The 19,243-nt window shown below is 32.3% G+C and overlaps 1 protein-coding gene across 1 annotated transcript in view; it reads right to left on the bottom strand.

The window, feature by feature from the left end:
• Positions 1-19,243, bottom strand: part of pip (heparan sulfate 2-O-sulfotransferase pipe) — a 220,648-nt gene that overhangs the window by 139,354 nt on the left and 62,051 nt on the right. Inside the window, exon 2 of the mRNA XM_085959907.1 lies at positions 17,410-17,552. Coding sequence (XP_085816033.1) covers positions 17,410-17,552 — 143 coding nt within the window. The remainder of the gene's footprint in view (positions 1-17,409; positions 17,553-19,243) is intronic.

Genomic DNA, 19,243 nt, shown 5'->3' with positions numbered 1-19,243 from the left:
TACATAAAATGCTCATCAAATTATGCACAGATTGGCGCGTCACCAATGGTTATACGAGTTCAAATCCCGTCGAGTTTTGTATTTTTTCACATATAATTTTTTCTAGTGGGTGTTGTGTTATGTATGTTTTATTATTATTATTGTTTCTCTACATAATTTATTAATTTTCATTGTGATATAATAATGTGTAACTGTTTGGTTACTATAATAATAGACAACAAGATTTTTTTATAAATACAAAATAAACCAACATTTTTATTAATAAAATTAAATCTATTTGCTCTTGAATTATGGAATTTCGAAAATAAACATCTCATTTATCATAAAATACCAACAGTATGCACGCATGTCATCTTATTTAAATACTGAAAAGCAATCTTATTTCTTTTTTTAAATTTTATATGCATATAAAAAAAACTCTCTATCCATTAGTGTTTAAGAGAGTATTTGCTTTCTACGACCTTTTACTCCTGTTCATAAATTGCTCTTAATTTACAGCTGATATCCAATTATTAGTTGTACGTATCAGCATTAGTCATTACGCTTAATATTTCCTGGCATGTGATTCGGAAGTGAAAGACATCATATATATACACTACCTGTCGACAGGCAACTGTATGCATAGTTGATATTGTTACACTCATCAAAAGTCAGTGTCCTACGGTGAATGTAATCGGCAATCTTATATAAGTCATATAAGCTTATATATATTTGCAAGGGAACGGATTGAATTACGGCATGTCGTGCATATATTACAGTATACATCAATGAAAATTGTTTACCGCATAATATCTTATTTATCTCTCTTTTACACGTTTAAGACTATTTTACAACATGCATCTGAAGTGTGTTCAATATTTAGGTATATATCGTTACATAAATTACTGTATAGTATGTAGCGTATACTTGGCTTCAGCAAAAACTAAATACATGCCTGTCTATGTCACACCACGAGAAGGCGCACCAAAGTTAGATATTGGTGCATACAAGTTCGATACGGTCTACAGTTTCATATACCTTGAATCTCTTGTAACTCAACATAATGATATTACAGAAGAAATCAACAAGAGAATCGTGTCTGCGAATAATTGCTACTTCGGCCTGTTAAGACATTTTAAGTCTGGCATACTATCTCGCCGAACTAAAAGCACTCTTTACAAGACACTTGTAAAGCCAGTGCTCACCTACGCATCGGAAACCTGGACATTAACTCTGCGAAATGAACGAGCCCTGAACATTTTTGAAAGAAAAATTCTACGCCGTATATATGGACCGATCAGGGACGGCACCAATTGGAGGAGAAGATATAATGCTGAGCTCTACGGGCTGTACGAAGATTGCAGTGCAGTTCAATCAATTAAGATTAGGAGACTGCGATGGCTAGGTCATGTGCACCGTATGAATGACAATGAACTGGCAAAGAGAGTGATGTCCAACAATAAAATAGGGCGTAGAAGAGAGGCAGGCCAAAGATTCGCTGGTTGGATGGAGCTGCCAGTGACTGCCGTATTTGGGGGTACCGAATTGGAAAGTGGCCACACTGGATAGGGACAGGTGGAGGGAGCTGTTGGAGGAGGCCAAGACCCACACCGGGTTGTCGCGCCCCTCATGATGATGATGTAGACTTGGCTCTAATGAATAAAAAATATTATAATATTAATACTATCGACCGAGGGTACTTGATGGAATTTGAATTTAAGTTTTGTACTATTCCAATTGAGCATTTTCATGCACGATGCACACTCCACCAATCGAAAATACACACTGACAACGAATATAGTTAATTCTTACTTATATAATAAATTAATACAATGTAGTACAGGGGAGGGCAAACTGCGGCCCGCGGGCCGCATGTGGCCCGCCGGGTATTTTTTCGCGGCCCGCCATCGATAATTGTACTTGTGATTACGAATAACTTTTTTATAATTTAAAAAAAAAAATGATAATAGATCATAATCTGAAGAATTTGTTGTTTCGTAAATGTATTATTTCAGTACGTATTCCTTGCGTCTCGTCTCACACTATGTAACCACGATTTTCTACGTTGAACATCGATTTCAATAGATATTGACAGTGTACCGACAGAGCTACAACTTGAGATTATTAATCTGCAGTGTGACACTGATTTAAGAGAATTGCATCGTCGTGAAGAAATCTCCAAATTTTACAATGCCCTTAATTCAGACAAATTCGACCAACTTAAAAAGTAGGTATGCAAGAAAAATGTTCGTTATTTTCGGATCAACCTATATTCGTCGGTGTTTTGTAAAAAGGGCGAATCAACCAAAATGCTATTTTAGAGGAGGAGGATTTTTAACTTTTGACATTTATTTATTAATTACCTATGGATGATTATAAATTTTTAACAAATACATAATAAAGCTTAGAGGAAATACTGTCTTGATAATGTAAAAAACATGCACAAACTTGTATAAAAAGGTCAGAAAAATAATTTTAAATGGATATTCGCCCTTTATGTGTGATAAAAATACGAAACAGTTGCACGTTCGCCCTTGAATGTGTGGGTTTATTAGGGAATAATTATAATTAAAGTAATTTTATTATGTTTATAATATTTTATTTAATATTTTAGAAGACAAAACAATATAATAGTGAAAGTTAAATTAAATCAAAACCATATTCTAGTGAAAAATAACAGTGTTTTTGTCCTTAAAAGGCATATTATACCTAATCAAAATAGTTATGGAACATCAGATTATTTTTTATTAAGTAAAGACAAATTAACTGGACTGGAGATACAGAATGAATAAAATTGTGTGAAATATTGTTTACACGCTGCCTTTTGGAGTTTTAAATAGTTTAATATCTGAAATATATTGTCTCTATTGATCTTGGTTGCCATCGTTTTCACTGAGTTTCCAAAATTCCCCAAAAATCATGTCTTTTTCTTCCTCTGAAAATCTATCACTGCATTTATATGTACATTTTCTGCAGAAAACATTAAATCGTTTCCTATGTTGAACAACATTTCCCGTCGCAGTTTTATACTCTTTTCCAGCGGCTCTAAGTTGTTTTTTTTTCTTTCCATAGCCAGATTTCCGGTATTCTATCTTAATGTGTTTTTTCATATGCTTATTAATCAAATGATTTTTTAATTTACTTTTATAATGATATTTCTGCCCACAATCATTACAAATAAATGCGGACACAAAGCTACCTGTTTTCTCATCCAAAATCAAATCATTTTCATCACTTCGACGAAAGTGATCACTTGAGACAGCAATTGTTTCGTTGGATTGGATTTTTAAGGTTTCTCAGGTAAATCGCCAGCGAATTAGTGTGAACAGCGGTAGCGTCACTCAATCTTTCTGCAGTAATTACACCTAATTTGAACTGAACTAATTTAACCATCTGTTGTCCTCGAGACAATCTGAAATACAATAAAATAACGAGTAGGTATCACTTTTTTGTAATTTTAGGCGTGTCAGAATGGTAATATAAATAATATCTACCTACGTGTCAAAACATGCCTACGAGCGGTAAAGTACAACACATTTTTGAAGTTATACTTATTTTAGCGCGTTTGGGAAATCAGATCAGAGTGTATTTTTGGCGTGTGACATGTAACACATAATTTATTTTTTCACATGAAAAAAAACGCACTCGATTGGATTCGAACCACCGATTGTTCGGTTATCAGCTAAAAGCACTACCTTTACGCCACAGTATGATACTTCAATCGTGACGATTATACAGTATAATATTATAGTTTAGAATTGTTCCGTTGCCTAGGCAGTGAATTTATTATTGTCGGCCATTTGCAATTACTTACGTAAACAAACTATTTAAACATCATAGTGGCAGTTGTTGCTTTAAAAATAAAAACAACGATAAATAATTATATAATTTAGTTAATATAAGTTAAAATTTATAGAAATAAAACAACGGTGCTTCAATAAGCAGTCCGTTTTCTTACGAGTGTAATTTAACAAGATAATTAAGAGCTAGTCGAAGAATCTAGGTTATCGCAAATTTTGTTACGCCAAAGTATAACTTCTAACGCGCGTACATAAGTACACACACCGATTTTTTTTTTAAAGAATGAATATAATATTATTAAGTAGGTATGTTATGTATACATACGCAAACAATATTAATATGTCAATGTAACATTACAATCTTACATAACGAAACCAATTAACAATAAATTGTACAACACGAAAAATTAAACAAGAAAACTTACATCTCGCTCATTTTCAGGTGAAGTATGTTGTATGACTGGATGATTACTTAATATTGAATACAAATGCTGTTCAGTTAGTAGAAAAAGCAAATAACCATATTTAAAACTATTGTTTAACAAATTGTCAACTTCAACATTCTTTTATCACTAATGGCTCGATGACATTGAGCTAAGTTACAAGCTGCTTGTTAGCGAATTTACAATCTGCTTGTAAACTCGCCCAGTGTCATCATCGAACAAGCTAACAAGCAGATTGTAAACAGCCTACCAAGAAAATTTGAAAGCCAGGCTACTTTACACGTTACACGCTGGCGTGTGGGCTGGTCTGCGCAGTAGAGCGATAGTGGCGAACCAGCCGGTAAAAAAACGAACTACTCAATACGTCCTGTCAAAATAGTACCAAAAATGACGGTTTCAAATCGCTAGCTTGTTGGCTTCTGAGCGAGTGGAAAGTTTTGTGTGTCATCATCACAATCGCACTAGCTGACTCACCCGCTTTTAAATTCAACCACAAGCAGCTTGTAAAGTAGCTCAATGTCATCGAGCCATAAATTACATTGAAGAAACTTCTAAAAACAATCCCGCCAATACGCTTTGTCAATAGTAAAATGACACGAATGATAGCGACCTTGGGCGAATTTGACAATTTTGATTTAACAATGGTCACATTGATATGTAGGTGGATATGCAAGAAGGGCGAATATCGTATATTCGCCCTTACATCATAACACTTACCACTACTTTAGGACATATTTTATTTTAAAAGGCCTAATATGTCACATTCGCCTTTTATTCATAACACTAAGTGGATATTCGCCCTTACGATTATCGTTTTTAAGTACTTTCCCGTGGAGATACAAGTTCGCCGTTTTTACACAACAAAGCTAGTGAGGTACATATTGTGTTTTCATTAAAATCTCAATTTCGCCAAAATGGCTGATTCGCCCTTTTTACAAAACACCGACGATATGTGAACAAACATTTTCGATCATGAACCTCAATAAAAATTCTTTACGATCAAATATCTCCGATGCCCGTTTACTAGCAGTTTTGAGAATATCAACTACAAAACTCACCTAAATTTAAAAAAAATGTTCAAAAATGTACAACAGTTTCATTCTTCTCATTATTTTTTTTGTAATGTTTATTTTTCGTGATAATAAATAGTGTATGTCTAAAAATGGTATTTTACTTGCGGCCCGCCGCTCATTTTGAATTCTTGAATTTGGCCCTCCATCCAAAAAGTTTGCCCGCCCCTGATGTAGTATATAATAAGTCAGGGATCACAATAATAAAAATATAACAAACAAATTATGAATAGTTGAAGTATTTATAAAAAAAAAATCGGTGTGTGTACTTATGTACGCGCGTTAGAAGTTATGCTTCTTTGGTGTAACAAAACAAAAACGAAACTTGTGATAACCTAGATTCTTCAACTAGCTCTTAATTATCTTGTTAAATTACACACTCAAGAAAAAGGACCGCTTATTGGAACACCGTTGGTTTATTTCTATACACTTTAACTTATATTACTAAATTATATAATTATTTTTGTTTTTATTTTTAAAGTAACAACTGTCACTATGACGTTTAATAGTTTGTTTACGTAAGGAATTGCAAATGGCCGACAATAATAAATTTGCTGCCTAGGCAACGGAACAATTCTAAACTATAACATTATACTGTATAATCATCACGATTGGAGTATCATACTGTGGCGTAAAGGCAGTGCGTTCGGCTGATAACCGAACAATCGGTGGTTCGAATTCAATCGAGTGCGTTTATTTTTGTGTGAAAAAATAAATTATGTGTTACATGTCACACGCCAAAAATACACTCAGATCTGATTTTCCAAACGCGCCTAAAGAAGTATAACTTCAAAAACCCTCCTAAAAATCATTCGCTACCTAATATAAATAAATCACCCTACCCAATAGAGAAAAACCTAGCATATTACGTAGGTATCTTTATTTAACTAATATATATTTTTTAAAGCTTGACATTTTTACGGATTATTAATACCCATTGTTATTTATTATAAGTAGATCTGATACATAGGTATATTATTAATATTTCTCATTATTAACTCCATTAAATTCCCAATACGTTATCTAGGGTCATTGTTTCCTCAATAATGACGATTTATACCTATTGAGTGTATTATTAGTGATTAGTTATCTAATGATTTATTATATAGGGTTATGATGATTTATACACATATTGAGTGTATTATTAGCGATTAGGTATCTAATGATCTACTGGGTAGGGTTTTTTATAAACACTTCAACTATTTATAATTTGTTTGTTATACATTTTTTAGTAAATTATGATTAATTCTATATTTTAATTATTTATGTTGACAGATGTTTCGGGCCAAAAACTAAAATTGAACGATTGCAACTTCCAACTCACTTGAAAAATGACTAATCCTGTAATCTGTAGACCAAAAATTATCCTCATATTTGCAATTCATAAAATATACATCATCATCGTTGATTCTACATTATTTTTTATTTTTTTTCCACCGGTAAGATATCTTTATGCGCCTGCCAATGACATTAATATGGACGAAGCATCTGGGAAAAAAATGACACTCACTTTTTTATCGGGTCTGCCGAATGGCATAATCTGTTCTAACGCCATTACAATAAAGGTGATCTTGCTATAAATTCCCAATGCTTTTTGTCGGGTCTGCCGAATGATTCGGTTCGAACGGGTTCGTTCAAATAAACATTGACACTAGAAACACTATTCTAACGCCATTACAATAAAGGTGATATTGCTATAAATTCCCGATGCATGATATCGCATAATGGAAATTGCGTAAAGTCTACATATACATGTGTGAATGTCGCTATGCGCGAATTTACTTGATAGCTACTGTATTGAGTGTCTTGTCCATTAATAATGTCATTGGCGCCTACCTATCTTGAGATGTTGTTCTTTAAGTCATCTTCTAATTTTTCGTTTTGACTCTAAACTTCACATTAGTGTTTTTGGGGACCAAGTTTCCTTCAACCTTGCAACATGACCCGCCCAGCGTAAACATCTCACTTTAATAAATTACATTTCGTACATACGCCTCTTAATAATTGTTATTGACTGTGTAATTTTGGACGTAATTATAGTAAATTAGAGAGATGTTTGTACCCACAGGCGGTTGTAGTAAACATATACGCATAGTAATGAAACTAGGTACTTATCAAAAAAATGTAATAAGGTAAAGAGATTATAATACAACTTAAAGACTGAGGAAACATAAGTGTTTATGGGATCGTTAGTAAAATGTGTTATATGTACTTAACTACATTAAAAATCTGTTCGCTGCATTGCGAGAAATCTTACATGATAACAATGACATCGCAGTGGTGCCCACTTAGTTGGATTCATAGTTGCAGTTTCTAAAAATAATCATCTAACTAAATCCCACAATTAAGATTAGCTGGAGTTAATTATTAATATTTTTAACCCATCGACATACCTAACACCAATTTTACATTGATTTACTTTCACCGTCGTTCAATCCGCCACAAACCGCCATATTTATGACTGATTTACAAAATAGTATATATGCTTTAGTTGATAAGCTGTGACTAGTTTTAGTAGCTTGATGTGTGGATTATTCTTAATTAGGTATACAATAAACAATATTAAAGAAACTCCAAAGATACATTATTTAATATATTTGATAAATACTATTATAATAAATTTTGACAGTTTTATCTATCTCAATAATTATTGTGTATCTCCCAAGCGAGATTGAAATGAACTAATACAATAGTCGCATTCTCCCACGCCAAAAATCTTTTAAAATTTAAAAATAGTTTTAGAAGCAAGGGTGCCACAATTAAATGTTTTGGACGAAATAACATATATCACTAGCATTTAATTATGAACAATATTGCAACACTCTTAAAGTATCCACGCTAGCCTAATTCACAGAGCGGTCGTCTATGTATAAATACTAATCCATGTGTCTTGGCTACTAACCGGTGACTGTTCAAAAAAAGTGTTTCGATGTGTATTTGATCTAGTGTAAGGATAACGGGTAAATGCCTAACAACTATTCTTCGTAAACTCCATTTAGAAACTAATAAAATTTTAATTAACTTTTTTAACTTTTAATATTCATGCATTGATTATTTCTAGCATATTTATAATTTTGTTTGGCATTGTAATATCTGCGCCCAATTATTGACTTTGAGCTAGCGGTGATATTAGAACGATCTACGTTATGTATGATTAGCATTAAACGAGGTGTACGTCACCATATTATTATGAAGATGGCACAATCTTGTATTAGCTCTATTCTATGTACTCGTATATAATCTAGAACATGGCAGGGCGCAGAATACATTAATAAATACGTTCATAATTAATTAAATTATACATAAAATCTGAATAACGTATTGACTTTTAACTCTCCGTTTACTTTTTGTGAGACACCACTGCATCAAAGCATTGTGATATTATACACAATTAACCCTAATCGCAACAATTTGGAACATTTTCACATGCCGGAAACCAGTGACGGCGGTCTACACAACAGGTAAACATCATGACATAATGGGGTTCGTGAACTTGGCTGGATCGAGCACGCGTCTCGCACGGCGTGACTGCATCTATGCGAGCATTTAATTCCAGATACGGTTATTTTAATGAGAATCCTCCAACACCGTTTAAAGCTCTCTAAAACCATAATGATCCATTCATGTTTATACTTACTATTAATTTATGTACGACAAAACATTGGTAATTTGGCTTTAAGATAATAATAATTTTATTGTGTCTACTAGTTTCGATAAAATTCAAGACCGAAATTTTCTGAGTAATACATTGGTCATAAATGATATCAAATATAGATGACATGAATGATAAATGAATAGGCGGGTTTGGCGTCACCAACTGGACACCGGGACAACCAGATGCTGGAGACGCGCGAATAAAATATGAGAAAAAAATACACCTACTTTATTGCTTGAACCACCAAGTAAACAGGCAAGTATAAAATAAAATAATATCTACCTATCGCTACATTTTATTCAATGTTATTCAATTACGGTCAACTGATGACCCGTAGCTGATTTGCACCTGGACTTGCGACAATAACGAGGATTTGAGATAGAAGGGAAATATAGGGATTATGGCGACCATAATTGGCCCAACTATATATATTTTCAAACGTCAAAGAATCTATTAATTTCAAGCGAACATCTACCTGCTTCTTTTATGCAACATATAATTCACAAGATTTGATAATGTATTATTCTATATATTGAGCATATATATTTTGAAAACATCTCATGCATTTACCCACTAGAAAAAATATATTAAAAAATGAAATACAACACCCGGTGAGGTTTGAATTTGTAACCGCTGAATTCGCGCCAGTGTGCTGTTACAATTAAGCTACAGGCATCCTACCTAATTACGTCGATTTTAACTGGTAGTTCTTACATGAAATTTAATTTTTATAAAATTGCGATAGTGATCTTGACTATCGGTTTTTGTATACTTAATCAAGATCGTGTGTCGTATTTTTTCTACTGGGTATGTGCATTAGATGTTTTCAAATTACGCATGTTCAATCTACCTACTTATTGTTTATACTTAAAATGCAATATGGTAAACTCTTTGTAGAAAATAATGATTGTTTCATATTGAAATAAAATAGTAATGTCTACGTTAATTAATATGAACGAAATTTGCAATCGAAAATCTTCATTTACTGCGAATAGGTATTGCATTTGGTGCCACGGTCTATGTATAGACCAAGAACTACTTTAGTCAGGCCGTGACACGAAACTGTGTAATTTTTTATACGTTTAAGAATATGTTTTTTTCTTACTGTCATTGTTTTGATGTTTCAGACTTAATTTTTTATTTGTATGCTGCTGCATCAGCCTGGTGGAGTCTTTGTAGAGTCTGCTGACTTTGCTGAGTACGCCATCGATGAAGTCATTCGTTTGTCAAGCGGTGATATTTATCGGATGGTTCATCTTCACCTATAATGGTTCTATTTTTTTATTGATTATGTATCGATGGTCTAATGCCAATACCCCGTATCTGACATATATGACGAAAATAACTTTTTGATATACTAAAAACAAGAAAAATACTGCCCATCGACTGCGAAATTCCCATATCTGTAGTTATTTTAACAAAAATTATACTTAATACCATTTTAGTAATTTATCGTATCTGAAAATTACAGAAATAAACCTGTAATTTAGCCCGTATCTTGCTTTAAGCTGTCAAGCGTGTTGCATGACGTGTGTTGAATTCAGCTTCAAAATGTCACTTTCGAATTATTTAAAAGGTAAAACAATAAGTAATATAACAAATTTTGATGTTTATCTTTACATATATGTCACATTTTATTGGATGTTATCATTATTGAACATACATAATTCTGATCGAACCTGCGTCTCTAAGTATCGGTATTAAAAAGACTAAAAGTCAAAATGTGTCCCAATTAAGCATGGTAGTCGTATCGTAGTGGTAATGCACAGGGCGCGATACCCAACAGACGTAGGTTCGATTCCTGTCGGTTGGCTTACTTTTTTCAAAAAATCTTTTTTCTATATACTATATTTTCTCATGAGTGTTTTCAGAATTATGTATGTTCAATAATTAGAATGGTACATTCTTAAAATCTTGTGAATCATTCGTTGAATAAAAGAAATGTTATCATTCTATTAGGCATTATGACGTGCTTTGCTTTACCACTTTTTACGTTACGGGTTATTGGCATTCTATGTAGTTACAACATGTGTGAACTATTAACAGTCAGAAACGGGATATTAAATATTTAGTTTTTTTAACTTCCTGCACAATTTGTGAAAAGTCACTTACGGGATATTGACATTAAGCCATCGGTATATTGTTGAGTGCACTATTACAAAGGCGCAGTGACATTTTGTCATTTTATAAATAATCCATAATATTAATAATTATAAATAATAAATGTCTCAAAGACAAAAGTGATGAGGAACTGCTTTTCGGACCCTGCGATTATCTATATTAATGGCACCCAACTCGAGCAAGTCAGCAGCTACGTCTATCTCGGACAACAGGTGCCCATAGACGGAAGCATGCACGATGAAATTGCTCGCAGTTTGGAGATGAGATGGAGTGCTTTCGGACGTCTGAATAGTGTCTTCAAGAATGACCTTCGATTATGTCTTAAGAGTAGGGTGTTCAACCAAGGTGTGCTGCCTGTGCTCACATATGGCTGCGAGATATGTACCCTCAATACGAGAGATGTTCAAAGGCTAAGAGTCGCACAGCGAGGCATGAAGAGGTGTATGTTGGGCATCACGCGAAAGGACCGTAAGAGAAACAAATAGGTTTGGAAGCAGACAGGAGTACGCGATGTAATAGACGTTGCCAAACAGCTGAAATGGAAATCACATTGCTCGCCAAAAGGCCGCTGGATAAATGCCGTCATCGAATGGTACCCAAGGGGCACGAAACGGCCACAGGGTCGCCCTAAAAGTCGCTGAATTGACTGATAAAGTTTGGCGGAAATACGTGGCAGCGAACGACATAGGACCGAGAGAGTTGGAATAATATTGGGGATAAATAATCCTATTATCTCAATCCAATTCTATTTTAATGTCACAATGGCTTCACGTAAAAACAAAACAAATATAACACGATGAATAACACGGTGAATAACATTCAAGATCAAGGGCGATCTCACTTCTCACTATAGTAAATCATTCTTATCAATTGCTTTCATCATTTTATCATTTCGAAAGCTTTTACTTGCAGAATAGGTAAGTCAGTGCAGCTTTACGAACAATCGCATATAATAACAGAGACCGGTAACTATAATTTCCGGTACACATAATAAAATGAGTCTCAGCATTAAATTGACCGAAGTAATATACTTCGAAAGTGCATTTATGTTTTAAAAGAAAACTCTGTTTTGTACTCCAGACAATACCGTTTTATTATTGCCCGAATAATACGTTTGTACATTATGGACTTCAACTTGAATATAAGTGTTATTATAGTCACTTATTTTTTCGTGTATAGTCGCTGACACAATGTTGTGAATAAATTATAGTACTGTAATGTTGATCATAGTTTTCTAAACTTTTCTTAAACTTAGCGCTCTCCTTTCAAAAATATTTTCTCTGAACCTACCTACAAGCAGAGCATATTATGGGTCTCTACACCAAGGATTATGAATCTTCTTCCAGTTTGAGCCTTTGGTGGTTTCCCATTTAAAATGACGTTAACAAGTTAGAGTTCTACGTACTTACATAAATGCCATTTTTATTTGGAAAAAAAAAATAATATGACGTTGAACGTCTCGAAGAGTTTGAATGAGAATTAGCGATTCCTTTTTTGCTTCGCTTCCATACTTTAAACATCTTTATACAAGAAAGATTTTTCAACATCTTTATTTCACGCAGAATACATTTTACAATATTAAGAGACTTCGTTCTGGACCATACACGCATTAAAAAAGACGACATGTGAAACTTGTCAGATGCAAGATTCGAATCCTCAACTCACGGCTCTAGAGACAAAAGCTCTAGCAAATAAGTATAAAATAAAATATGTAATACAATTATTTTAATTAAAATAATACATTTTAATACGTAATTAAAATTAAACACAATAATTTGTAGCACTTATTTCACAGAGGTTAATAATAATCAGGACCAGCTATTTTTGAACAGGAAATTTCCTAAATTTTTAATTAATTGAATGCTATTTTTCGAAAACGTTACATGTCACATTTTAAAATAGAGTGACATAAGTTGCAAAAATCTTCATATTACTTAAATATATAAAATTTAAGGAAACTTTTATGTAGTTTTTTTAAGACAACAGCTAACACTTAAGTACTATAAAATAATATATTTTGATACAAAACTATTTATTTTTATATATGTAAGAGATTGTTTTCACTATTTTGACTAAGACACAATTGTAACTTGTATCGTTTTCGAAAAAAAGCATTCAATTAATTATTGTCTTCAATAATTCAATAAATCATTTTGGCAATACATTTTGTTAGTACATCTGTAATATTTCATATTTTGAATCCATTGAAAGAACTAAACCGTAATGGTTTGTTTGCAATAATAAAATATGTCATAATTCAATTAATTTACCCCAAGAATTGACAGTAGAGAAGAGACAAATTATCAAGATACATGGTAATATTTATTTTATGAATTTGAATAAAAAAAAAACACTTCTTTTGTTTCACTTATCACATTTTCTTGGAAAGTTCTTTACCAATTCAAAAATAAATAACTAACTTCCATTGAAAGAGATGTCAGACTAATTGCAAATTGCAATCATGTGACATTTTTTCTCTATGGTTTGTATTCATTTTGTGTACTTGTGTGTTACGTTAACAGGGCATATCTAATAGGCAGGTAGTCGAGCTGTCTTCTCGTTGTTTATGGGCAGTCATTGCGGAGGAAAATTGCAAACTCCGACATTGTTATTATGGATTTTCGTTCCGGTTATTTTTGCTCGGCTCATCACTACAATTCAGACCAGTTTTATAGATTAGGTCAAAGCGAAGGGCTCACAATACTATTTCTATTGAGCATTTATTTTAAAAATCAACCGACTTCAATTTAATTTACGGTACAGAGCTTAGAATCCGTGAGAATTCAATCACCGTTACATATTATTATAATACAATCACACAATAATTATTCTTATCAATAATTATTGTAGCTGTACTTATCCAATAGTAGTGCAGATTTTTTTAAAATATTAAATTGTATACTTGTATTTCAGCACTGTACTTGTGTGATAGTATCATCACCTAATCATCCTTCTCTGTGGAAGACTTCCACAGAGTTACAGAAAATTTCATAACTGCAATGACAACGATTATATAAAATTAAGTATTAATATATTTTTCCATAATCACTTAAAAATTGATTTACAACAGAAACATACCCAACCTTACATAAATATGCACCGAATGGGACTTTATTTACCTATAATTAGAGCATTTTTACCTACTCGTTATTTTCTTTGTTCAACGGACATTCTTCACCACATATATGAGAGATATATTGGTAACTTCTGTTGATTTGTACGCATAGCAATTTTATGTGTGAATGAACGTCATGCAGACCGTGTAGTGTGAACATAATGTGGAAGTGAATCAGATAAAATTACCATAATTCAACTCAGTTTACTGACTCAGGTGTTAATTCGAGTCTTTTCAAGGATTCCAGAACACTATTAAATTATACGCTTTGATAATTGCGAGAACAATGTAAAATAATGGACTTCCGATGACTCTTAAAAAATATTTAATTCTCTTCTATAGGTACCCATTATTCAGGACAAGGGCTACTTCATTAATTTTTAATATTCTCAGTTTTTTAAATCAGAATACATTAAAACCAAATAGACAATTCTTTGCCACATGTACTTACATTCAGATATACGTCCATAGCCAATAATTACTTACGAAGTTAATATAAGTTTTATAATATTAAATTAATAGAGTATGTAAATCACGTTGGCCGTAATCCAAAAGGTGCGCGTTTGAGTTTTACGTACCAATATTTTTCAAAAACATTATTCTTATTTTATATATGCTTCAGAGGTGTTTCAAATTATTTATTTGCGGGAAAACTTCAATCATTGATCGATTTAAGAATAATAATATGATATTAAATATTATGGAGAGTGGCTGTTGTGTATTTTACAATATATTATGGTGACTGGTGAGTATCCTGTTTGATATCACTCCCCGCATAGTATAATGAATTAATGAATTTCAATAATATAAATATTAGGGTAAGTAAGTACCCACTAGAGTAAATAAATAAAAATCGTTATAGAATTTAGATTAATGTAATAAAAGGAACAGTTACAATTCAAATACATTTAAATATTGTGTCACTGTCGGAGATGAGAATTATTATGAAAACAATTGCATATTAAGTAAGAAACAGTGAATTTGAACTGTAGAATAATTAGACATGATAAAAAAATCTGCAAAGTTACAAACACCAAGCCACAGTACGTTACCAAGTCACAGTACGTTTAATGTGAGAGATTTTCTGGTCAAAAAAAAAGCGAATACCCAATTAGATCATCCTGCTTAATCACCCTGTAGTTATGGCAATTTCAAAAATTAAAAAACTACCCCGAAGGAATGAACATTTTATAATACAACTGACATCCAAAAGAATGTTAAACAAGTACTCAACAGTATTCCGGAAAACGATTTCCATGCCGGCATCCAAAAATGGAAGCATCGTGTTCCGTGCTTCCCAAACTCATGGCTTCTATGGAGGAGGGGGGGAGGGTGGGCAAAATGTTTCAGTAGAACTGCAAGTATTCATTTTGAATATTTTTTACAATAATTATGTAGGAACGTATATATTTAATCTGGGACTTGCCATAAACGAGTTAACTCGCAAAAAATTGGACGTACTGTCAAGCCACAGACGAGATAACTCGCGACTTCAATGTCAACATCACGTATATTACCTGTCTATTCATGTATATTTTCAAGACAATATTTAGATAATGTAAATGCTGGTTTAATTAACAACATATATCATTTTAGCCTGAAAATATTCACTGAAAAACTCTCTATAAACATGTGTTTTTCATATTTATTTTTAAGTTATTTATGTTATTCTAACAATAACTGGCCTACATGTATCCACCTATTTAAATTTGTTTGGCAGTGGAAATGATTTGTCAGATAAGAACACATTATGCAATATTTTTATCAAAAAAAATATATTGACTGAAAATAATACCAACTATGAAAAGAATAATTGAATGGATGGACATTGTTGAAAGTCAATTAATATTATTGATTAAACAGAGCAAGTTATATTACAATAATATTACAAATTGCTCACATTTAATAATTTTCGTTGGATATCAGTATGACTCATAACTTGTCTTTATGACTATTTTCTTTTCTGTCGGAAATTTTTTCGGCCGAAGGGGGCCGTGCCATGAAAAAATTTGTGAAGCACTGGTCTAAACCAGTGTATATACTACAAACAAGGGAAATACCTACTTTAAATATGAAAAGTAACAACTAGTTTACAGTTATATTATATAATTATTATGTGTACATTTTTAAAGGCGTATTCCGGCAAATGAATTGTGACACTATTTAATCATAGACCCCAAAGAAGTTAATAATATTACGATATATTATATCATTACTATACAGACAAATAGTCGTAACCCTTACTTTTCACTCAAGTGACATTTTGATGGCAATGGACTTATTGCATACTCTTACACGAACTGGCCAAGTATCATAAATCCCAAAAAAATATTTCATATAAAAATAATTCAAAACTATTTTTAAGCCATTTGTAACTTGACAAAAAATATTCCAGCCAAATGTTGTAACCCTCTATATGCAAACCATTGGTGTGGCAATGGAAGAATTTGTAATAAAATAATAGATTATATATAAAATAATAAGTAAATCTAATGCCCACAGTTTTTTTTCACTTCCTGAACAATTTGATATTTGAGGGTTACGGCAATTGGCCTGTACAGTGACGATATATAATAAGATTATGTAGTAAACATAACGTCATTTTAGACGTTACATAAGTACTAACTATGTATTATCATCGTTTGCGCAATCGTTTCTCATTTTCAAAATATTTGCTAAACAGTTTGACCCTAAAAGACGGTAAATTTTCACATGCGTGTATGCCCACGTATTAAATTTATTCAATCTCTACTCTGTTACAAATATAACTATAATTCTTTGTGCATTTCAATTTTCAATTCATTTCATTTCTAAAAGTTAAGACAAAAATGTAGCACTTTTTGACAGTGTTGACGGTTAACTTATTGTAACAATTAATCTCTCAATACATAAATATGATTAACTACAGTCGATAGCCACCGATAGCCACCTTGTGTAAAGAATAGACCCACTGAAAGGTTTTGTTATTCCGTGAGGCCATCGATAAACGGAATTCATTTGTGGTTTCATACTATGTGGCATACTAAACACAATATGATGCCTGTTCATAGAAATATATATATATATATTCACTCAGTATAAATATGGTATACAAACAGATAAAGTTAGATGCTTATAATATTCTAAGTGAAAATATATTTCCATGAACTTAAATACGAATGACCTCTAGTGCGTAGCATGATTTATTCCTTTTATGACAATGAATATAAAATTCTTCTTGACTCACCAGAACTAATTTGATTCGAAGACAGTCCATCATCAGGCTGGAGCCGTCCTTGCATCTGTCGCAGCTTTGTGTTGAGATCACGCGTGTGCAAGAACAGGAACAGTGTTGATGATAACGCGATGAGGGCAATCAGCTCGCTGGTCCTACAACAAAACAAATATTATTCTTAACTACCTACTGTATTCATGAAACAATAGAAAGGTTAAAATAAAACAAATGATTCTTTATTAACTAAGCATTAAAATAAAACCGAAGGCTTATGTCTTGAATATAATCGTAATGACTTTAGATAGCCATTATCAGTTCACTGATGTATGAAGGTTTTCTAATGGCTATTTAATGAATAAAAAGTAAGCCAGTAGGACTTCAAGGATGATAACAATAAAAATTACTTCTTAATTGTACGATTACATAAATATATTTTATTTTAATCGCCCATTCGGATGCAATGATATTTTAAATATATATTTTGGAGTGTGGTCATTAAGTACTACGATGAAGTTCCCACCACCACCCGTCATATATGTACAGCCATGGATATGCACGGCCGTTTTCCATGAGGCTTTAAACGTGTATGAAAGAAGTGATTTTAAGTGCTCATTCCGTCCCGAGACGGAACCGCACGGGACTTAATGCTGCAACCATGCACCGTAGTAGTTAAATAAGAAAGTTAAGAAAGATTTGTTTTTTGGACTGGCTCTGCTGGGATTTCTTTTAACATAATATTTGTATGTGTAAATCAATAGCGAAGGGTGGAGGTAGACTGTTAAAATCCGCCATAAATATTGCACATTAAACTTTGTTAGTCATACATATTTATTTTTATTGAACTAAGACTACAATTTACAGATGGTGTTAGTTAGTTTAAAAAAAATAATGAAACCCTGCCTAAACCAAACCATAATAATTTTGGTATATTTTGGGTGATACGATAAAATTTTGCATTCATACTTATTTGTTTTCGTTAGATTAAGAATTCATATTACACATATATTGTTGGTTCATTTTTCTAAAATCATTATGTCCTCCCTAGCCAAACTATAATAGATAAAAAAATGTTATTCTATCTATAAAATATTCAAAGTTATGTATGATATAATTGCATAATTTTAGATATTTTATAGATAACTAGTATTTTTTTTACTATTATCTATTATGGCTTGGTTTTCGCAGGGTTTAATTGAATTTTAAAAACTAACCAACACCATCTATAAATAATTGTAGTCTTAATTCAATGATACCAAATACGTATGACAAATAAAGTATATTGTGCACCATTTATGGCAGATCTTAAAAGCTTCCCTCCACTCTTCGCCACTGGTGTAAATATATCATTAATACCCGAGTTTAATAAGAAAAAACTCAATAAATATATCTTTTCTAATATAATACCGTATGAAGTTTGATTTATATTTTTAACCAGTGCTTTTTTAAGACAACACGATTTTTTTATTTCGCTTTATAGAATTTAATACTGCATAATGAACGAATCTACACATACTTTTGTGAATAGAATTAAAATAATAAGTATTGTATAATAATTATTGTAATAATTAAAATGTAATAGGTATTGTAAAATAAGGGTCGATTATCTGGTGTTCTTATGAAGTTTCCTATAAGCTTATTTTAGAACGCGTCCAGAAGAAATTTTTTCGGTGTCTAAGACATTTAACTATTTTCCTTTCGATAATTCATCAGATGATTATTTTTCGACTGCCTTTCTACAAGGCATGCTTACTTTTCACTCTCTTGAATCTCGTCGGTCTCTTCTGCTCTTGAAACACTTTTGCTTGTTAGCGCGAGGGATGGTTTTCAATCCTGGTGTCCTAATAAA

The sequence above is a fragment of the Rhyacophila brunnea genome, unplaced genomic scaffold (assembly GCF_057557595.1).
Source record: "Rhyacophila brunnea isolate RB1 unplaced genomic scaffold, BYU_Rbru_1.0 scaffold_9, whole genome shotgun sequence".
Taxonomy (NCBI): domain Eukaryota; kingdom Metazoa; phylum Arthropoda; class Insecta; order Trichoptera; family Rhyacophilidae; genus Rhyacophila; species Rhyacophila brunnea.
The sequence above is the reverse complement of the archived record's forward strand: the minus strand, read 5'-3'. Positions and strand labels throughout refer to the sequence as shown.